The sequence below is a fragment of the Peromyscus leucopus genome, chromosome 4 (genome assembly GCF_004664715.2).
Source record: "Peromyscus leucopus breed LL Stock chromosome 4, UCI_PerLeu_2.1, whole genome shotgun sequence".
NCBI lineage: Eukaryota > Metazoa > Chordata > Mammalia > Rodentia > Cricetidae > Peromyscus > Peromyscus leucopus.
In genome coordinates this window covers 66,561,350-66,584,473 of record NC_051066.1, presented here as the reverse complement: position 1 = coordinate 66,584,473, position 23,124 = coordinate 66,561,350, and the positions used below count along the sequence as shown (strand labels likewise).

At 43.2% G+C, this 23,124-nt stretch overlaps 1 protein-coding gene across 1 annotated transcript; it reads right to left on the bottom strand.

Annotated features, from left to right (window-relative positions):
• Positions 1–345: 345 nt before the first annotated feature.
• On the bottom strand, positions 346–22,775 carry Mtch2 (mitochondrial carrier 2). Its single transcript, XM_028859401.2, has 13 exons — positions 22,589–22,775; positions 20,300–20,384; positions 20,043–20,149; positions 14,886–14,912; positions 14,637–14,699; positions 12,908–12,965; positions 12,439–12,490; positions 11,201–11,260; positions 8,647–8,740; positions 7,537–7,584; positions 6,571–6,638; positions 3,811–3,886; positions 346–1,808 (listed from the first exon to the last, which is right to left on the bottom strand). Exons 1-13 carry the CDS (start codon positions 22,673–22,675, stop codon positions 1,722–1,724), a joined length of 912 nt encoding a protein of 303 aa, XP_028715234.1. The 5' UTR covers positions 22,676–22,775; the 3' UTR covers positions 346–1,721.
• Between the last annotated feature and the right edge of the window lie 349 nt (positions 22,776–23,124).

The window sequence follows — 23,124 nt, the reverse complement described above, 5'->3', positions numbered from 1 at the left end:
TATACTTGCCATGTAACAGGGTGATCTGTGAACTCCTGACCTTCCTGACTGTACTGCCCAGGTGTTGGGACTACAGGTTTGTATCACTGCCTGCATTTTTAAGATCCTGGACATAGAAACCCAGGCACTTGTTCCCATTAGGTAATTGCTCACCACAATTACTCCTCAGCCCTATAATGGAGACTTCCATTTTCACTAGAAACCCTAGACCATGATGAATTCAGCAGGTCAACAGGCAAGGCAAGACCAAAGTCCTGCTGCCCTCTGGTGGTGGACTGGTTCTTAACAGACAAGTTCTCAGAAGAGCCGGTATGGATGTGCACAGAAGTCACAGGAGAAACATGGTGCATTTTCCTAGATCATCTTTACTTGACGGGTTTTTTGGGAGAAAAGAGTAGGTAATGCAAAAACACTTTTTATATTAAAACAGATGCAGGTAATATTGAATAGAATATAAAATTTACATTACTTTTGAGACAAAGTACTTTTGACAAAGACATTTCAAGCTAAGCTACTCATGAGCTTCAGGTTATATCCCTAAACCCTGAGCGGGAGAAGACCCTGCATGCTCACGCTACCTACCATCATGGACTCTGCCGCATTGATAGAAGTCTAAAAGCAGCAATTTCAGTGCTCACTCATTTGGCAAAGTACCAGTGAATTACTTAACCAAGCGACAGTTTAGGCTTTCTCATCTTAGGAGCATTTAACCTGCTGTTAAAAGGCCTGAGTAAATAGGAGCTTTATGCTTGAGTTGAGAAGTTTCCTCCAGTGAGTGTTTTTAACATGCCTAACTGAGGGTGTGACATGCGAGCTGGGCAATATATCCTAGGAACCACGTGGACTTTGGTCCACATTACCAGAGGAGGAGTTATAAATACACTTTCCAACGGTGTCATCAGAAATGAAAACCAAACGACTCACCTTCTGCAGTAACAAAAGGGAAACAAACACTTAGGAGCAGAAGCTTGTATGCAATGGACCGCAGTGAAGACAGACCTTAGGGGCTGGTGGGTACTAAGCACTTAGGGTACTGTGCTGCAGTATTTGCTTCTTGTGTGACAGGAAATCAAGAGCTTCTTTGGAGTGAAAGGCCATCATATTTCCTTTCCAAATCTTGCTTAAGCCTCTGTAACTGTCCTTTTTCTTTGTCGGTGTTGACCATTTTCTCTTCTAGAGTACAGAAGGCATGGAGACCTCTGCAGAAATCTTCCACAGTAACTCAGCAGCACTGAGATAAGATGGTCAACTGCCTGGAAGCACGGTGGGAGGTAGACTGGTGGTTGCTGCTGACTTTCTAGCATCTATCTACTCAAGGTAATTCATAAACTCCCACATGGCATGCCTTCTTCATTTTCTCAGCTTTTATAGAATGATTTCCTTCTTATTGGGATTCTATTCTTCATTTGACAAAGCCCTAACCTGAGACTCAAATCTACATTACAACCTACTTGTTCCTTTAGGAAAATACTTCTATTTTCTGTTTAAAACAAGAATTTGGAGAAAAAAATGTCCCATTTCAAATAACTAACAGGGAATACCAGTGGTAAATGATGTTGTACTAGGAAAAAGAACAAAAAAGGCAGACACCAATCACCTCCATTTTCCCAAGATTAAATGATTATTAAAAAAAGCGCGTCACACTGTATAGAAATCAACATTCTCTCCCATAATTCTGTGCAATGGGACTATAGAAATGTCACTGTCCCTGCTCCATATCTTCAAATTAACATCCTCAGGTCACAACAGTAAGTCTTCCCAAAGGGAACCTTCCGGAAAAACAAGCTGTTTCCTCGGCTCATATTTCCCTGGAAAAGAAAAAAAAACAAAAAACAAAAAAAAAAAAAAACAGAAATAAAGTCTAGCATGAACATGAAGGTGGCCAATCCAAATTAGTACTCAAAAGGGACACATTTCTTTTTTTTTTTTTTTTTGGTTTTTCGAGACAGGGTTTCTCTGTGTAGCTTTGCGCTTTCTGGAGCTCACTTGGTAGCCAGGCTGCTGAACTCACAGAGATCCGCCTGCCTCTGCCTCCCGAGTGCTGGGATTAAAGGCGTGCGCCACCAACGCCCGGTTTTTTTTTTTTTTTTGGTTACATTTCTAGATGTGGCTGAAATGACTAGGACAGGACCCAGCAGGAGGATGAGTGACTCTGTGGTATATTAAGCTCCTTTTTTTTTTTTTTTTTTTTTTTGAGACAGGGTTTCACTGTGTAGTCCTGGCTTGTCCTAGAACTCACTATGTAGACCAGGCTGGCCTCAAACTCAGAGATCCGCCTGCCTCAGCCTCCCGAGTGCTGGGATTACAGGCGTGCGCCACCACCGTCTGCATATTAAGCTCTTCTTAGCACCCACTTGTTCACATGTGAACAGCAGTGTAGAGAATCGCACCCCCTTCAGAGGGCTACTCTGAGACTGCCACGGCAAACTCAGCAGGCTATCTCACAGCACTGCATATGACTAAGACAGGTCTGCCCTTTCCCTAGGAGCATACAGGACCAATGGTTTCCCAGCTAAGGTTTGTCCAGCAACTTCATCCATTTTCTCCCTTCTTCCCTCCTAGAGCAGGGCACTGGTTAGAAACGGGACCACACCAGCAGACTGTCCTATAAAACAGTCAATCGGGGCTGGAGAAGAGCTGGGGATGCAGCTCAATGGGGAAGAGTTTCCCACACATGGGCAACACCACAAAAGGAAACGGAAAATCAGTTACTGGAATGCAGCAGTGTCGGAGCTCTTGCCTATTATTTAGAAGGCTCTGGGTTTGACTATTATTATTTTGTCTTGTTTTTGCTTTCTGGTGTGGGTTTCAGCACACCAGAAAGCAAAAGCAAGACAAAATAATAATAATAATCAACAAATTAAGACAAGAAAGGGGTATAAAACTCAGAAGGAAACCACAACATTCATGGTAAGTTTATATTAAACTCATTCAAAGATTCTAGCTTGGATTCAGCTGGCATGAAAGTGAGCAATAGTAACCATAGCAACAATGGACCTTTTCATCCAGAGTCCAGTCTGGGGGAGCCCCAGTTCTGTGAACAAAGCTTTTCTCATCTGTATCCTGGGCTCTGTGAAGTAATGCAACAAAGAGCTTCTTTATGGCCTTTCTCTGAAACCCTTTAAAAAGGGCTTGCCACTCAAGACCATCTGCAAACTGATGGCCGTTTTAAGTGATCCCAGGCTAACGTCAAGACAGCCCATCCATTATCTCAGTTCCTCACACAACTTCATCTGGATGGATCAAAAGTGTTCGGTCAATGATACAACCCTGACAAAGTCATCTAACTAACAAACAGAAAGCAAGCAACTAGTCCTGTCAGGACTATCATGTTGACAACATTTTGTCCAATAAAGTAAGCGATGATGTCTTCTTTTCAATCTTCACATCTAACTGTGGGAAAAGAGTGTCTAAGAGGTTCTGAGGAGTTACAGAAAGGCAAGTTTGCCGGGCTGAGTTCAGTGCAAAGAGCACGTGTTTAGTCTGTGTGCATGAAGTCCTGGGTTCAATCCCCAGCACCCAAAGAAAGGCAAGTTTGAAATCAGTCTATTACTTCAATAACCAGAAGTATCTATCTGGGCCCTATTTGTACCTTCATTCAATCACTCAAACGGCTTGTGGTTAACAAGCAGGGATTTGTCCTTCTTCACTCCAGTTGGTGATTTCTAAGTAGCACGTTGTGCTATTATGCCCGAGGGACATACACAACACTGTAAAGGTTACACTGATTAGTAGTTAAAGAATGAGTTAGTATCAGGATTCAAGGCACATTATTTAAGAGAACAAAAACAAAATGAGAGATAAAAATACCGCTTTTTGTAGCATGCACCAGCAATCTATCCAAGAAGTATATATTGGGGAGTAAGGAGGAGATCCACCAGCAAGCCTGAAATTGAAAAGATTGGTTACTTACAAACATTTTCAAGAGACTTTTTGGCAAAAATTTCCAGCATAGGTTCCTGAGATAGTTTTTATGAGACAAATTACACTAGATGAAGACCAGCCATCCTATAGTTAGGTTTCAAATCAACAGACAAACAGAAACTTGATTTTGTTATATGACAATTTCATTCATGTACATCCTCTCCCCCACACTTTTTTTTTTTAAATTTTTTCAAGACAAGGTTTTTCTGTCCTGGAACTAGCTCTGCAGACTAGGCTGGCCTTGAACTCACAGAGATTCACCTGTCTCTGCTTCCCAAGTACTAGGATTCAAGGCGTGTGCCACCACTGCCTGGCTCCCACACACCTCTTATTTCCCTTCCATCTCTATCAATACCCCCTCATCCCTAGTGAACTCTTTCCCAGAATCACAGCTTGGTTTTATTTTGTGATACATTTAGATTTTCTATTAGTGAATAAATGAACAACTATATGACTAACCATCAGTAAAAAGGGATTTTTAAATGAACTCTCCTCATAAAGAATCTAGCTATGATAACAGATATAACCACACTGCTGACCACACTTTTCTACCTGAATATAATCCATAATCACTTCCTCTTTAACTAACTTTTTTTTTTTTTTTTTTTCTTCAAGACAGGGTTTCTCTGTGTAGCTTTGCGCCTTTCCTGGGACTCACTTGGTAGCCCAGGCTGGCCTCGAACTCACAGAGATCCGCCTGGCTCTGCCTCCCAAGTGCTGGGATTAAAGGCGTGCGCCACCACCGCCCGGCCACTAACTTTTTTAAAAAAAAAAAAAAATTATGCTTGTTTTGTCTACATAAATGTCGGTGCACCATGTGCTTGCGAGGTGTCTGAGGAGGTCAGAAGGGGACCCCAGAGCCCGTGGATCTGGAGTTACAGCGTCTAGCTGACCTTAGCTGGCCTCAAACTCAGAAATCTACTTGCTCTGCCTCCTGAGTGTTAGGGTTAAAGATGCTCATCACTAGGACTAGGTATTTAACTCATTTTAAAGTATGTGCTAGGCTAAAACATGGAGACTGCTCTAAAAATCAGAAAACAAATATGATAGTCAAACTTAGCTAAAAATTCCATATAGCTATTTCAATTTTTGTTTGAAAACAATAACATGTCTAAATGACATATTAAATCAGTTATTAAGTTAGAAACGTTTTAGAGGTTTTCTTTTGTAAGGCTTTATTATATATAGGTGTTATATTTATGTTTGTGCACATTTGTGTGGGAGTGCCACAGAGACTAACATAGGGCGTTAGATCCCCTGGAACTGGAGTTACAGGCAGTGGTGAGCCACCAGACGTAGTCCTCCGGAAGAGCAGTGTGCTCTTACCTGCTGAGCTATTTCTCCAGCCTGTTACACAGGATCTCATGGAGCCCCCATGGCCTTCAACTTTCTGTGCATCTAAGCTTAGCTTTGAATACCTGACTTCCTGCCTCCACCTCCCAAGTGTTAGAATTAAGGCACACGCTACCATGGATGACTATGGAACAGAGTTTTGAGTTAATTCAAGAAGCAAAATTTTTGCCTAATGTGGCAGAGCCACTTGACACCTGGAAATTGGAAATCAATGGTGCTCTCTAACATAGGCCAGTGCTAGATAAGTGGAGACAGGCAACTCCCTGGGGCTCACTGGCCAGCCAATCTGTATGAATTTGAGAGTTCTAAGCTAACTAATGAGAGCTTATCTAAAAAACAAGGTAGATGGCACCTGAGGAATAATGACATTTGAGGTTGATCTCTGGCCTCCATATGTACACACATCTACCCCACACACAAACACACAATGCAATCAATGTATATCTCTATATATACATACACATTTTAGAAATTTTATGTAGTTTCTATACCCAGAAAGATATGAGGTAGCTGCTTAAAAATAGAAACTGATGGCTAGAGAGATGGTTCAGTGGTTAAGAGTACATACTGCTCTTCCAGAGGACCCGGGTTCAGTTCCCAGCACCCATTTTAGATGGCTTACAATCACCTGTAACTCCAGCCCTAGGGGATCTGACACTCTTCTGGCCTCCTTGGGCACTTGCACTCATTTACACACCCCTACACAGACAGGCACACACACATAATTAGTAATAAAATCTTAGGGGTGGAGAGATGGCTCATCAGTTAAGAGCACTTGCTGCAGAGGACCCAGCTTTGATTCCCAGCCTCCACATGGTGGCTCACAACCATCTATAACTCCAGTCATATGGGGGTGGGGCAGATGACCAAGACAAGGAATGCCAAGTAGGGGGACTGGGGCTGCAACTAGCTGGTAGAGTATATATGCCTAGCATATGTGAGGCCTTGGTTTCAGTCCTCCACGGCTGCAAAATCAACACAAATACAAGGCTGGGGAGAAGGCTCGGTGGGTGAAACACTGGCTGTGCAAGCCCTAGAATTAGGGTTTGGATACCCTGCACCCACTCAACAGTTCAGATTGCATAGTGTACACCCCCTGTAATCCGCACTTAGTAGGCAGAGGCAGATGATCCCCATGGCAAGTTGTCTAACTAGACCAGCTGAATTGGTGAGCTCTGGGTTCAGTGAGACACCCTACTTTTGTAAATAAAATAGAGAGCCATCGGGGAAAACGCCAAACACATTAACTTCTGGCTTGCACATGCACCAGCCAAAAAACCAGGAAGTACTTACCCACAGTTGTTGACAGCCATGAGATTAGATACAAGCACAAAGGGATATGTCAACATACTGGCGAAGAACTGCAAAACAGCAAGAAGACAGCCGAGTCGTCACACCATTCTCAATCTTCATCACCCCCTCTCTCCCCGAAGGCCTAGTGCTATAATGCCCAAACATTCCAACAGCAGTGCTGCATCCTCGGCAACCCTGGAATGCCTCGACATAGTTTTGAGCCCAGAGGCTCCTCTTTTGCCACAATATACTTCTATATCCAAAATTTATCAAAAGGCCAGGAGATTTTTCTTATCTTAGAATTGAGGTCTCATTCAAATAAAAGTAGACTACTTACTTAGGAGAAAAAGTTTTAAACTAATACAAATAGAGTGTTTTCAAAGTACCCCTGAGGAGAATACGAGCACCCTCTTAAAGACAGTGGGAACTACTTCAGAAGGCCCATTGTTAGCTGGTGTAATGACGAGTGCTGGCCATCTCAACTACGTGGGAGGCTGACGCAGTTTCCAAGGCAGGTGAGATAGCCTTACAGCAAAAGTTGTCAACACTGACGACCTGAGTTCAAGCCTCAGCACCAACATAGTGGAAGGAGAGAACCGACTTCCAAAAGTCTTGTTACCTCCATCTACATGCATGCCGTGGCATATGCATAGTTCCCACAACCCAAAATAGATGTCTAAGTACAAAGGGTTCCATTCTCTAAGTGGGAAATGAAGGACACAATGTACAGCTGCTCCACTCCCCTGGGAAAGCTGAGTAACACGAAAAACCACATGGGGTAAATGTTGCTTTGAGTAGCAACTATATTATTACCTCTGACAAAGAATAATGATTTGATGGAGATTTCCAGGGAGACACCTAGCAGCTTTAAAACAGTTATCAAACAGGCCAGATTTAAAAGAAAAAAACAAAAAACTAAAACACAACCAACTATTCCTAGAAGATTAAGAGGATTAAGAAACTCACTCCTGTGACAGCTTGGGAATAACTTTTCATTTCATTCATGGTAGAGACCTAAAATAGGAAAAGAGCCTCTATCAGAATGAATCATACACAAAGCAGATAGTAAGTTAAAACTCACAAGCATACCAGTATACTCTATTTCTAAATTACCAGCCTGACAGCATGGAAATGAAGCTTAAGAATAAAAACAAATATCTACGATGAATATAAAATGTGTCAGTCAAGGCTGGGTGTGGTGGTGCGTGCCTTACACCTAGCCCTTGAGAGACAGATACAAGTGGATCCCAAGGCAAACCAGGGCTGCGTAGCTGGACTCCATCTTAACAAAAAGACTGGCAGTCAAAATGACTGTCATGGTGAGATCCTTTCAAAAGATTTCCAGAGGCTGGAGAGATGGCTAAGCAGTTAAGAGCACTGGCAACTCTTCTAGAGGTCCTGAGTTCAGTTCCCAGTAACCACATGGTGGTTCACAGCCATCTATAATGGGATCTGATGCTCTCTTCTGGCATGTAGGTGTGTATGCAGATAGAGCACTCATATACATAAAATAAGTAAATCTTAAAAAATTAAAAAAAAAAGATTTCCAAATTGATTGTCCTTATCAATCACTACTGACAAGTTCCTACCACATTAGGATGATGTTGGAAGAAATGTACTAGCCTCAATATTTGAAAAACAAAAGAAAATGTGATGGGTAATGTGGGAAGTCTTGTTTACACTATATACAAAAGATAACTCACACCTTCAAAACCTTTGAGGCTAAGATTTCTATGAGCCCCTTCAATACCCCAGGAGATGTGGAAACATACCAAATGTCAATTCTCTTTGTATTGTGTGCTCTAAAATTAGGCATCAAAAAACAAAAACAAACAAAAAAGTCCCTCAAAGCCCCGTGTCCATGGGCACACTCAATCAGACCCGAAGGAATTTCTAGGTGATTCTCTATAGGAAATAGCATGATCATACCACCAGCTTTTAAAAACTCAAATGATAATTTTTACTGTATAATGTTCTGTCTGGTATATAACCAACTGCCATCTTACAGCTAAACTGGAGGCTAGGTGAATACAAAGAAAGCCCTCACCAGCATATCTTACCAAGGTCATAACCTACCCCACTGTCCAGTGCATAGGTATTGATGAGATAGGCCAGTGAGTTACAGAGCCACAAGGAAATGATGTCACCTAGGAGGCGAGGAATTAGACCCCTACATGAAGACATAGTAAGCAGCAAGAAACTATGATCAGTAAACAGATGGTCTACTCAGTACAATACAAAAACTTCTCAAAAGTTAAGAGCTTTAAAAACATTCTAGGGAACTGAACAGGCATCAAACCCCAGAATGTAGCCCTCATTCCAAGTTCAGTCTGGTCAACAGCTGTACTAATGCCAACCTGTAATGACTTTTGTTCCCACTTTTAGAATACAGGTCACTACAACCCTCTGTGAACTACAGCCAACGGCTCACTTTATTATTAGTCACCATAACAGGGACGGCCAAAGATCTGCGAGGTGCTCTGAGGGGAGACTTAACACAGTTTTACTAAACTATTTGACACGAGGGGGGAAAAAACAAAAACAAAACATAGTGAAAATGATTCAAGCACAGACAGAGAGATATCAAAAGCATGTTTCCAGAGGCTAGGGATATAGCTCAGTTGATAGGAGTGCTTGAAGCATGAGACCCTAAGTTTGATTCCCCAGTACTATACAAACTGGGTGTAGTGGTCCACGCTTGTAACTCCAGCAATCAGTAGACAGAGGCAGGCAGTGCAGGAGTTCAAGATACTCCTTTGCTCTACATAGAGTTCCAGGCCAGACTGGAGCAAATGAAAGAAACTATGTCTTTAAAAAAGTGACAGAACTAGCATTCAAACTCTGCTCTTCCATCTGCAAGGGAATATTCCCAGTGTTATTCAAACCAGGTCACTCAAACCCAGGAAACACAAGTTTCTCATGTAGGCTCATGAATGCTTTTTTAAAATGAGACTGGGGCTAGAGAGATGGCTCAGTGGTTCAGAGCACCTACTGCTCTTGCTTGCTGTGGAATAATCCTTCTGTACACTTTCGAAATGTGTTGCTCTCATTGTTAATAAAAGGCTGATTGGCTAGGCAGGATTTTAGGAGCAGAGAGAATGCTGGGAAGAAGAGGGCTGAGTCAGAGGAGTCACCATGGAGACACAGGGAGGAAACAGGAGGTGCAAGATGAAAGAGAGGTAACATCATGTGGCAGAATGTAGATTGACAGAAATGAGTTAATTTAAGTTGTAAGAGCTAGCTAGTAATAAGCCTGAACTATGCTATTGGCCGAGCATTTATAATGAATATTAAGTCTCCGTGTTGGGTTTCTGGGAACTGGCAGATGGGAAAGAAAAGTCCACCTACATTTGCCTAAGACCCTAGTTTAGCTCCCAGCCCCTACATGGTAGCTCACAACTGCCTGTAAGGATCTGATTTTCTCTTCTGAGGAATAATAATAAATAAAAATAAATGATAAACTGTCCCTTCTATTTGTCAGAATACTTATGATACTAAAAAAATAAATAAATTTAGGGGCTGGAGAGCTGGCTCATCCAGAGGACCCAGGTTCTATTCCTAGCAGCTCCATGGTGGCTCACAACCACATCTGATTCCAGTTCCAGGGGCTCTGACACCATGTTCTGGCTTCCACACATGGTGGCCTCAGCACATACATGCAACCAAAACATCCATCCCTATAAAATAACAATTAAAAAAAAAAAGAAAAGAAAAAGGAATATGGGGCTACTAGTATAGCTAAGTGGTAGAGCATGTGCAAAAGACTTGTATTTGATTTCTAGCATCAATCAATCACAGAGACACTGAAAATGTAAAGGACCATTTCACTGCCTACAGTAAATTTCTGTTAGTTAAGTACAGTAGTTTAAACTCTTTCAAAGTCAAGCCTTGCATTATTCTAGGGTAAAAAAAAATACATGTTATGATTTTTCTGTTTTTCAAAAATTAGTATTCTCATTTTACTAACTGTATTGTAAAGGAAATTATTATAAAGGGTTGAACCTCAAATTATTTATTTAAAAAAGCAAACAAATTAGACATGGTGTTGAATACCTTTGATCCCAGCACTTGGGAGGCAGAGGTAGGTAGAGCTCTGTGAGCTTGAGACACTATCTCAAAAATAAAACAAAGCAAACAAAAAAAGCAAGGCCTGGTCCAATGGCTCTGCAAGTAAGGGCTCTTGTCACAGTGCCTGACAGCCCAAGTTTAATTCCTGGAAGCCAGGCATGGAAAGAAAACTGATTCTCTCAAGTTGTCCCCTGACTTCCACACATGCACCCAGAGGTAGAGGTGCAGGAGGATCAAGAGTTCAAAGTCATCCTCATCCAGTCTGAAGTCAGTCTGGGCTATAAGAGCCCTTGCTTTAAAAAAACAAAACAACAACAACAACAAAAAAAACCAAGTCCTTATTTCAAGTACATAAAATATCTAGGGGGGAAAAAAAAGCAAAGGTGTGGGATCTTTACAATGAGAAATTAAACTGAGTAAGTCTGTAAACAGCTTAACATAAAGTAAACCCTGAGAGAACAGTTTTTTCTCAAAATTAAACAAAGACTCATTACCCTTATTTTCAAGAAAGCTTTTCTACTAACACAAAAATCACTTACAGGAAAACCCAACATTTACTCACGCAAAGAATCCTACGACGCCTTCTTCCCGGTAGATGGTTAATATGGAGTCACACAGCCCGCTAAGCAATGACGAAAGGTAAAGGACAGAGAGATCACTTGAGCTTTGAGAAGGGGATTATTTCACCACCACCACTGCCCCCAAACAGGGTTTCATTTAGCCCAAGGCGGTATAAATTGAATTAAGTTGAGGCTGACCCTGAACTCCTGTCTGCACCTGTCACCTCCCAAAGTGACCTGAGACCACAGGTATAATCCATAACACCTGGCTAATAATCACTTCTGACAAAGTCAATTTATAACTCCCTTTCCTCACAATTTTCTAGCACTAGGTCACTCATGTAAAGTAGTTAAATTCCATTAGAAAATGAAGCTATTGGGGTTGGAGAGATGGCTCAGTTGTTAAGAGCATTGGCTGCTCTCTTCCAGACCACCTGGACTCAATTCCCAGCACCCACATGGCAGCTCACAACCTTCTGTCTAACTCAAGTCTCAAGGGATCGGATGTTGTCTTCTGGCTTCTGTAGGCACTAGACATGCATGAGGTGCAAAGATATACAAGAAGGCAAAACACCCATACACATTTAAAAAAAAAGTGAAGCGATTAACTATGAAGGGGTAGCTGAAGGATGGTAGTGCATGCCTTTAATCTCAGCACTTTGGAGGCAGAGGCAGATAATCTCTCTGAGTCTGAGGCCAGCATGATCTACAAAATGAGTTCCAGCACAGCAAAGGCTATACAGAGAAACCCTGTCTTGAAAAACCAAACCAAACCAAACCAAAAAGACTATGGAGGGTGTAATACAAACACACACACACACACACACACACACACACACACACACACACACACACACACACACACACAGAGTTCAGAGTGCATTTGGCTTGAACGATGCTCAGTGCTTAAGAGCACTTGCTGCTCTTGCAGGATACAGGTTCAGGTCCCAGCACTTGAAATGGTGGCTCACCCAGGCAGATCTCTGTGAGTTCGAGGCCAGCCTGGTCTACAGAGCGAGATCCAGGACAGCCTCCAAAGCTACACAGAGAAACCCTGTCTAGAAAAACCAAAAAGAAAAAAAAAAAAAAGAAATGGTGGCTCACAACTGTCTCTAACTCCAGTTCCAGGGGATCTGACACCTCTTCTGGCCTTCATAAGCACTGACTGCATGTGGTGCATATACAGACAAGCAGGTACACACACATACATATAAAAAGAAAAAGAAACCCAAACACTTACCAGTACTTGGACTCTCTGCCAATGAACTGTACCATAGATCTCAGAGTGATCACTGTAGAACAGAAACAAGACTGTTTTAAGAACTTTGTTAAGAATCAGTGAGACAGTCAGTAAAAATGCCTGCTGACGAGCCCCACAACCCCAGTTTGATCCTCAGAACCTAAGCTGTAGAAGGAGAAAATGGATTCCCAATTGTCCTCTACACACAATGCTGTGGAATGCCTGCCCTCCTCTGCCAAAATAAATGAAAAACAAATTAAGCAAACCCCACCAACTATGTTGAGATTTTGATAACCCTACACATTTTTTTCATCTGAAGACACTTTGCTATCTGGAAAAAGACAGCAAGGCAGGTGAACAACAAATATGAAGGCAGAGCCTTGCAGTCAATGCCCATGCCAAGCTAAAGCAAGACCAAGCTACCGAGTAAAGAAATGAGAGTATTTTACGCTGTCAACTGCAAACATACCGTGGAAGGGGTGTGTGATGAGGGCAGCAGCAGAACGAGCGATCATCTCTCGAGTTGTCTAGAAACAATCAAAACACACTTCTGAAATCTAGACAAATGACACTCATAGTCCTGTAAGGAATGTGGGTGGACACTCACACAGGGCAAAGGACTAGGCACCAAAGCTTTCCTGTTTTGGTGTCAGGAAGCTGGCTCTAATAGGATTAATGTAGTATTTTGCCATTTCATTATACCTTTCATGGATTTCAACCTTCTGTTGTAGTAACTTTTTGAAATCTCCCCGAAAAAGAGACTTGTTATTTCCCCCAATCATATGCACAAGAGAGAGGGCTACCTGTTTGAATAACTTAGCAGAGCTGGACTCATTCACTCATTTGACAGTAGTGGGAATTAAACCCAGGGCCTCACACATGCTAGCTAAGTGCTCTACTAACAAGCTATATCCCCGTCCCCTTACTACTTTTTTCATACAGTGTCTGTCTCACTAAGTTGTTCAGGTTTACTCTGTAGACCAAGCCGGCCTTAAAGTTCTGCTCCTCCTGCTTCAACCTCCCCAAATAACCGGGATTACAGGCCTGAGCCAGCAGGTCTGGCCAAGGCCTGCATTTGGATTGTTCAGTTTCTCTCACGATGATGAGTTTCAAAGAAACTGGTATCTAGACAGATGTCAGGCTTTGGATATGTACCATTATCTTAGGGACAACAACCCTTCAACTGTGGAGCCTCAGAGCTTCTATCCTAAATTACCTTTATGGTCAAAGAATCTGAATTTTACTGTGAGTATGGGAAATGAACCACGTTGAAGCTTTGGAAAAACTCTACCATTAAGCTACATCTCCAGCCTAGAGAGGTTCTGAAAGCCAAGCATGGGGATAAGACACAGTGATAGGAGCATTTCAGCCTCAGAGTAATAGCACAAAAGCTTCTCTGGGAGAATAGGAACCAACATGCAACACTTCTGTATGCTGGGTACAGTGCACCCTTTAATCCCAGCACTCAGGAGGCAGAGGCAGGCAGATTTCTGTGAGTTTGAGGCCAGCCTGGGCTACAGAGAGAATTCCACGACAGCCAGGGCTATACAGACAAACCCTGTCTCAATAAAATAAATAACTAAAAGATAAAAATACAAAAATTACTTGCTACACGTTTTCAACACCACTGGAAGACTTTCAAAGCTGGGCATGGTGGTATATCCCTACAATTCCACACTGGGGAGGGGGGAGCTGAGGCAGAAGGATTGTGGGTTCAGGGCCACCTTGGGCTACAAAATAGACTGTTAAAATAAATAATAACAACAAAAAAAGAATGAAACAGGGGCTGGACAGATGGCTCAGTTAAGAACAGTGGTTCTCAGTGGTTAAGAACACAGGTTGCTGTTCTAGAGGACCTAGGTTTGGCTCCCAGCAGCCACATGGCAGTTCCTAACCTTCTGTAACACCAGTTCTAAAAAAAAAATAAAAAAATACTCCAGTGGCTTCTGCAGGTATCAGGCAGGCATATAAGCAAGCAAAACACTCACACACATAAAAAAGAACAAAGGTAAAAATTGCCTCAGTTTTAACGATAGAGTGAGCAGCACCTGTTCCCAACAGCAGGCCATGTTCTTCTTTTGGGTTATTAGACAGAAAAGCTCAATTTAAACTGAAGATTTAATTTCACTTGGGAACAGACCTGGAAGCACAGGACTCATGATTCTGGTTCAATAACAAGGGGTAAATTCATCCCTTACCTCTTTGATAACTTGGTCAAAGGAAGATGAGCATTCCTTTTGTACATTTCCAGATACTAACTCCTGGAAATCAAAAACAAAGACAGAAATCTTGATGGTTTTAAATAGAAGTCTTTAAACTCATGGCAACCCCATAAGCCACCAAGCCACCGAGAGGAAAGGAAGAGTCCTGGCTTTTCTCCCACGGAGGGTCGGACAGCAGGAATGTGCCAGAGACAGGGGCTCACATAGAAAGCAGCGTCATCGTACCTCGGGTTTCTCACACTCCTGGTAATGCTAGAGAAGAAACAGAAATAAAGGATAATTAGAGTTATTAATGTGTCCTGATTTTCTTCTGCAAATCTCCTAATTTCTACTCCACATTAATCAACTAGAAATAAATGTCTCTAAGGTGGTATTACTGCAAAGTTGAACGTATCAAACATCTGGAAGAATTTGCAAATGCTCCTGAAAACTCTTTTTGTGTGTGTGTGTGTGCGGGACACAGGGGAGGGTAGATAGAAGTTTGGAGACAAGATCTAGTTACTTAGCCCAGGATGACCTTGAACCTTGAATACATGGTAATTCTTCTGCCTTAGTAATCCAAGTCTCGGCATCATAGGTTGGTTTGAAAACTTTTTGTTTTTTTTGAGATAGGGCTTCATATAATACAAGCTAGCTAGCTTTAACCTCTTTTTTTTTTTTTTTTTTAAAGATTTATTTATTTGTTATGTATACAGTGTTCTGTCTGAATGTATGCCCGCAGGTCAGAAGAGGGCACTAGATCTCATTAGGGATGGTTGTGAGCCACCATGTGGTTGCTGGGAATTGAACTTAGGACCTCTGGAAGAGCAGCCAGTGCTCTGAGCTCTCTCTCCAGCCCCTAGCTTTGACCTCTTAAGAAGTGAACGCCAACAATGGTCGTGAACTTCTGATCCTTCTGCCTCTACTCTCTACTTCCCAAGTGCTGGGATTATCAGCACACACTACCACACCAGTTTATGTGGTGATGAGAATGGAACCCAGGGCTTTGTACACACCAGGCAACACTCTACAACTGAGTTATATCCCTAATCCCTCCACTTCAAGTTTCTGGTTCAATCCCCAGTAGTGCAAAGAAATATAAGGCGTTGCTGGGCGTGGTGGCGCACACCTTTAAACCCAGCACTTGGGAGGCAGAGGCAGGTGAATCTCTGTGAGTTCAAGGCCAGCCTGATCTACAGAGTGAGTTCCAAGACAGGCTCCAAAAGCTACACAGAGAAACCCTGTCTCGAAAAATCAAAAAGGAAAAAGAAAAATAAGGGGTGGGTGGGTGTAATTAACAATAACAACAAAACCCTCCAAGGTCATTATTTACTAAATATACATATTTAATAGAGAATTGTTAAAACCACAGCCCAGTTCCTACTCTTCTCATGGAAAAAGCACAAACACCAAATTAGGGCAAGATTCTTCTCTTTATAAGATAAAACAACATAGAATTGGTACTCAGTTTGAGTTATCACCCCACTTTCCTTTTGTATGTGACTGCTTCTAAAATAAGCAAGACAGTTTTCTATTCTGGAGAAAAGAATGTGACTATTAGAAAATCCCAGATTATACTGCATGAGGAAAAATGGCTTCTGGTACATTTAACACATAGAAATGCACTCAGGAGGTAGAGGCAGGCAGTTCTCTGTGAGTTTGAGGTTAGTCTGGTCTACACAGCAAATTCCAGGACAGTTAAAGAAAGAAAATAGAAAATGGGCTAGAATACATGCATAGTAGATGACAATTCGCTTTATTATTTTCTTTGCCTCTTTCTCTCTCTCCTTCTTTCTTATAGACAGGTCTCATAGCCAATAATGACCTTGAACTCTTATTCTTGGTGGACTAATCCCGAGTTTTATTTTCTAGTCTTATCAGATAAAAACCAGCAATACTTTCTTTTGCAAAAAAAATTACTGCTAGATGTGGTGGAACACACTTTTAATTCCAGCACTCAAGAAGCAGCAGCAAGGGGATCTCTGTGAATCAGAGGCCAGCTTGTAGGACAGCCAAGACTACAGAGAGAGATTCCCTCTTAAACCCTATTCCTCTGCCCACTCCAAAAGAAGTCTCCTCATTACTCAGGCCTGTACGACACAGACTCCTGACAGCCAATGATGCTGACTGTCCTAGGGTCTTCCCAGCTGACTGTGGCTTAGGGAATACAGTAGGCAACAATGCTTTAGTTGTTGTTAGGATATAGGAGGATGCACAAGACTCCTGGGATATGCTTGCGAGAGTGGGTAGTAGGCCCAAGAAGCCAGGGATATGGGCTTTTCTGGTGTAGGATATTTGATCACACTGTGAACCCAGAGATTGCATTATTTATTGGAAAAACCTCTTTCTAGTTATGGTGTGGCTCAGCCCTAGCACACACCTTTAATCCAAGAGCGTTCTGCTTGAATATTGTCAACAGGATTAAATAAAGTCAACCACAGATTAAGAGGGGAAGCAAACAACCAGCTGACAGGAAGTAAACAAGAAAAACCCAGAGAGTAACAAGGGTCAGGAGGATGGGTAGAGAAGATGCACAGGAGATAGAAGGGAAGGACCCGAGCTTGAGGAGAGGTTTGAGAAGGCTGAGAAGGAAGGTCAGGTGGGTGCTTTCTCTGCCTCTCTGGGCAAGCAGGCTTCCAGACCAGCATCTGGCTCCTGAGTCCTTTATTGGTAACATTGAAAGATTGAGATTTTGTTAAAAATACTTTTCCCCTTCAGATTGGAAACATGTCCTTCTGAAGACATCTTGCAACCCACTGCTCCACCTCTGTGCCCAGCTCTGCAGGCTTTTTTGCACATCTGAGTCCACAGATTTCTCCCAGGCCAATGGCTACCTATATGTGTGTGTCCAGGCGACCTCAGGCATAGCTCAGCACCTTCAAGTCAGGTTCACATCAGTGGCTGCCTTCTGTGTACAAAATAACACCCAGCCCTTGAAAGGCTGCAGGGTACAAAGGGTGGTCCTAGTGAAGCTAGGCCTATGCAGGAAGGCCTTTAGGACGATGGAAGTCTGGTAAAAATTATAACAGTGGTCAAACTTAGAATTCAGGAATTGCTCACTTCAGCTGGATCATTCAAGTTTATAAAATCTCGCCAGTCGGTGGTGGCGCATGCCTTTAAGCCCAGCACTAGGGAGGCAGAGCCAGGCGGATCTCAGAGTTCGAGGCCAGCCTGGTCTACAAAGTGAGTTCCAGTACAGCCAGGACTGTTTCACAGAAAACCCTGTCTCGAAAACCCAAAAAAATAAAGTTTATAAAATCTTTGGAAACTTCCCTAACTCTAAGAATACCTTTCACAACGTTGACAAGCAACAGCTATTACAGCCCCATCAGCCTCAGGTGCTCTATTAGGGTGCCCAACATCCTTCTGCAAACCAGTGTCAGGAGCCCAGGTGGGCAGACGCATACACTATACATAAGCCACACTACCCAGCTGCTGTAGCATTTCACCATTTTGAGCACTTGGAGGTAACCAACCCTGAGTCCAATGGGACCAGCACTGGCAGAAGCTGCAGGAGGCCCTGACCAGCCTACACAGTAAGTCTGAAACCACTTTCCTTGCCATGGCCACCCTCCCATGCTACCAATTTACACCAGCTGGCACCAGGTCCAAAGACCCATACATGGCATGGCACATGTGATGGGAGGAAACGAGAGGTATGGGCTTAGACTCTACATCTCTGCAGCATGGGACCCTACACTGATGATTCCAAAAACAGTTGACTACATGCATTGATCAGATTTTTTTATTTTTTTGTTTTTAACTTTAAAAAGTTCATGCAATGAGGCCAGGTGTGGTGGCACACACCTTTAGTCCCAGCACTCAGGAGGCAGAGACAGATGGATCTCTGAATTCAAGGTCAGCCTGGTTGACATAGCAAAACCTGTCTCAAAAAATTAAATAAGTAAAAAATAAAAAATTCATGCAATGAAGAAAAAATTTTTTAATATGCAATGTAACACATACACAACACTAGGGAGACATCTCAGTAGGAAAAGCCTTTGTTGCACAAAGATGAGAACCCGAGTTAGACTCCCAAGAACCCATGTAAAGTTCGGTACAACAACATTCCATTCATCTGTAACCTTCATGTTCCTACAGAAAGATGGGAGGCTGACAGAGAATTCCCCAAGAGCCTATGGGCAAGCTAACCTGGTGTATACAATAGTGAATAAAGAGACCCTGTTTCAAACAAGGTGGAAGGTGAGGACCCACACTAGAGGTTGCTCTTTGACCTTCACATGTGCACCATGACTCATTTGCTCAAACATGTGCACACACAAACATGAACACACATCACACATAGACAAAACCAAATCCAACAACAACAAAAACCCTGAGATACAAAGAAGAGTGAACAAAAGCAGAAATGTACAAATAGTGAGGCAAGCACCCATACAGTCACGACCCACAGCATGGGAAACTGCCACCCTCCCTGACCTTGTATGTAGACTCTTGCTGCTAAGATCCTCTTTTCCAGGTGCTGCAGATAAAAACCAGAGCCTGTACATGCTAGATGAGCACCCCACCACTGACCTGCACCTCAGCTGTTCAGCTCATCTTTATTATGTGTGTTTGCATGGCACACATACATACAGAAAATCGCAAGAGAACTTGCAGGAGCCAGTTCCTGCCTTCTATCATGTGAGTTCTGGGACCCGGATTCAAGTCATCATGCATCCCCACCTGCTGAGCCACCTCCATTGTGCTGTGCTTTGCTTTTGGAGATAAGGTCTTATGCAGCCCAGGCTGGCCTGTAACTCAAGATGTAACTGAGGCTGGCTTTGAACTCCTGATCCTTCTTCTTCCTAAATGCTAGGATTACAAGCACATACCACTATGCCTAGCAGCAGCTCTTGCTTCTTCCCAATACTTTCAATAGGAAACGTGTCACTAAGATAATATTAGAAATTTAAAAATAACTCAGAAAAAAGGCGTGTTTTACTCAGTTTTCTTCTCACAATAAACAAATAAATAATAGTAATAATTGAATGGAACTAATATCTATTTAAAATCTTTTAATCTGTTTTAAAGGAAGAAGTTTGAATGTATCAAAGTCAATTACTTCAACTGCACAAATTTCCTTTGTTTCTTGGGGAAGAGTGAGCATTTCAAGAAAATGTTTTCAAAATAAGCATGTGAGCAACCACTCATGATCTCTGCACTCAGAAGCCAGAATCAAATTCAAGGACAGCCTAGGCTACTAAGCAAGTCCGAGGCCAGTCTATGCTTCCCAGAGAAATCCTGTCTTCCATCAATCAGTTAATCAATACACAGAAAATGTCTTTCAAGAGAAAAATGGCAGGTTTTACGTTTATCTTTGAAATTGCTCTTTATCGATGTAATAAATTGTGCATAAAAGGCAACCAAAAGGTATGAGAACATCAACTGATTTCCTCTTACCTGTAAAACTTTCCCATGGACCACAGTTCCAAGGACTCCCGAACACAGTCTTGGAGTTAAGCCTGTGAACAACCCACGCCTTCCATCGATGCTTGCAATGTGCTGAGCTAAGAACACAAGTCAGAGATTTAGGTTCTGGTCTAAGAACACCGTTTCAAGAAATTTCAAGGCAGCAGGCCTTCTACGTATTTTCCTTCAGTTACTCCAGCCCATCAGTCTTCAATGTCATCCATCCCCAATAAATCAAAGGCACCTACCATAACAAAAGAGACCAGGAAGCTGACACACTTGTCGCCCAAAAATATTTCGTCCTATTGTTGGAGGAAGAGGCTCATATCCCACCTTTAAAAACAAAGGAATATATCAACACTAAGCAAAACCCCAAGGATACTTTGACTGCAAGGTCTTGAAAAAAGAAAATAAGGCTCAATGTTTTTTGTGTTTGGTGCTGAAAATTGAACCCCATGTCCATCCTTATGCTCCATGTCTCTATCAGCAAGCGAACTTCTTAGCCCTATAATTTTTACAAATAAAAATGCAGTTTACATTTAAGGCTTTAGTGAAGTACCACCCTTATCAGTCTCTTGTCCTGTTGTATAGATTAAGACTGGGTTCAATAAACTCCAAGCTGCCCTTTGAGTTGAAGTCTACAGAGTAAACCATGTAACTAAGATTATCAAACTGAAAATAGAACAAGGAAACCATTGTTTCAGGAAAGCCTAGTTTACTGATAAGGCTGACAATTTTTTTTTCTTTTTTGGTTTTTTGAGACAGAGTTTCTCTGTGTAGCCCTGGCTGTCCCGGAACTAGCTCTATAGACCAGGCTGGCCTCGAACTCACAAAGATCCACCCGCATCTGCTTCCTGAGTGCTGGGATTAAAGGCATGTGCCACCACCACCCAGCTTTACATTTTTTATGTTTGAATAAAATGAGAAAATATTCACTGAGCCATCATCAACTGCCTGCCTGGACAACAAAGGCAAATGTATACAGCTAGGCAATTCACTTATGAAAATAATTACAAGCTAAGTCCATGTTAAATGTACAGACTCATTAGCAATATACAGAAGGTCATAAAAATTAATGATTGCCATTTTATTTACGCAATATATTCAGGAATTGTAGTGCCAAAGGGATACTTGAGGAAAAAAAAAAAATAGAGTAGGACAGTTTGGGCTCTCTATTGTTGCAATTCCTTCATCTGTGCTAAAACTCCCCCGCTGAACTTACTGAAAAGAGCTACCATGCAACTCGGAAAACAGTATTTGGGAATTTCACCAACCCCCTGAGATACTTGGCAACACACAGATATTGTGAAATCAGAATTTAGGGTATCAAATTGTTGAGGTAAGAGCACTGAATGTCACTAAAAAACACTGTCCTTTTGAAATCTATTGAATAGTGAGGTCATACATGTTCTGCAAAATGCTGTCACTCATCTCATGCAATTTAGCCCCAAATGTGCCTCTCTGTTTTAGACAACGATTTCACTTTTTTCAGTTTCACAACTTTTACACGAAAATCTGAACATATACCAGTCAACTTGGCCATAATTTGTATGAGTAACAATTCAAAAAAACGAGGTCCATCCCAGAGTCTTGCATTTTTTTCAGAATGGTAAACAGTGAGGACAGGGATTCTAAGGCCTGCTTCCTTCCGACACACAAGGCATAGGGTAAGTATGTCAACTGTGGATAAATGCTTAAAAAACGGCCTGCTCATCACAGGGAAACTTAGAACAGCAACTGAAAATACGATCACCAGCTAAAAGTAGGCCTCCTCACCCATGAATATAAAATATCACGTACTAACTAGTTTATAACAGATTAGAGTGTAAACTATAGGGAGGCAAGAGAGATATCTGGGAGTGTGATGTTCCGTTTAAACTCTCTAAACTCTAAACAGAACTGATTTCCAGCTCTGACCAACGTGATTTTCATTGTCACGAACCCCATGGGGCTGCTGCCGTGCAAGCGCTCAATGGATCCTTAGGAAATCTGACTTCATTATCACTTCTCAATGAGCTCCTTGTGTCTATCCGCGTATCTGGTGTTAAAATCTCTCGGCGGAATAGAAGTAGAAACAGCAACATAGAAAGAAAAGGCGATAAAAACAAGAAGACGTTGGCTTCCCTAGACTCTCACATTTGTCCTTCCGTGACTATGTCACGTCTCGCGTTTGAGAAGGAGCGGACGAGGTGAGGTGAATGTAAATTTCGGAGGGGCGCAGGGAAAGGGTTGGGAAGCCCTCGGTGGCGACCGGCCAGGATCAACCTCGGGGCAGGAAAAACAAAGTTGAGAAGAGCCACCGGGGGAGGAAGGGCAGGGTGGCAGTTGGCTGCAGAGAGGGAGCGGGCCTGCCCGGGGCGAGCCCCGGGATGTTCCCGAGAGGGGCCGCGAGGCCGTGGAAGTTGTCCCTGAGGGGAGGGAAAGGGCAGCCCCGCCGGGAGGGTGAAGGCCTGGGACGCAGAGCCCAGCCCCGGGCGCGGAGGGCGGTGGCGACCCGACGGGACGCAGGCGGGGAAGGGCAGGGCGACGACTCATACCTGGATGAGCACTTTCACGTACATGAGCGGCTGGGACAGGATGGTGAGACCGGAGCCCAGGAGCACCTGACTGGCCGCGTCCGCCATGATGGCACCCGCGGACGGACGGACAGACCGAGCCACCAAGCGACACAGCCGGTTCCAGATCACGTGTCGGGGGCGCCGGCTTCACTAGCCCGCCCGCGGCGCGCCGCCTGCCCAGGCCCCGCCCACGGCCCCGCCCAAAGAAACGGCAGGCGCTCGTGAGGGGCGCCCGGGGCGGGGCTTGTGGGCGGGGCGCGCATGCGTCTCAGAGTGGGCTCCGCGAGCCACCGGGCCAGGCGATTCCTGTTGCGCTTGCGCAGGCCGGACGCGTCCGGAAGGAGTAGCAAGGGAGCGGTGATGGGGTGTGTGTGGGGGTGGGGGAGGGCGATGACCCTGACGGCAAAGGCAAGGTCAAGAGGACTGGCTGGAAGGGCGCGGTGACGGTTCGTCCGCTCTCGGGCTTTGTGGACAGTCAAGTGCAAGGGTCTAGAGTCGCCCCGTCTAGTGGCCAC

What these genes read in the sequence shown, in the direction of transcription:
- Mtch2 (XM_028859401.2), bottom strand. Translation starts at nt 22,675, where the DNA reads ATGGCGGACGCGGCCAGTCAGGTGCTCCTGGGCTCCGGTCTCACCATC. An exon ending in GGCAGAGAGTCCAAGTACTG is followed by an intron (nt 11,261 to 12,438) that starts GTAAGTGTTTGG and finishes GTCATTGCTTAG; the next exon opens with CGGGCTGTGTGACTCCATAT. An exon ending in CCTATGCACTGGACAGTGGG is followed by an intron (nt 7,585 to 8,646) that starts GTAGGTTATGAC and finishes TTCCTATTTTAG; the next exon opens with GTCTCTACCATGAATGAAAT.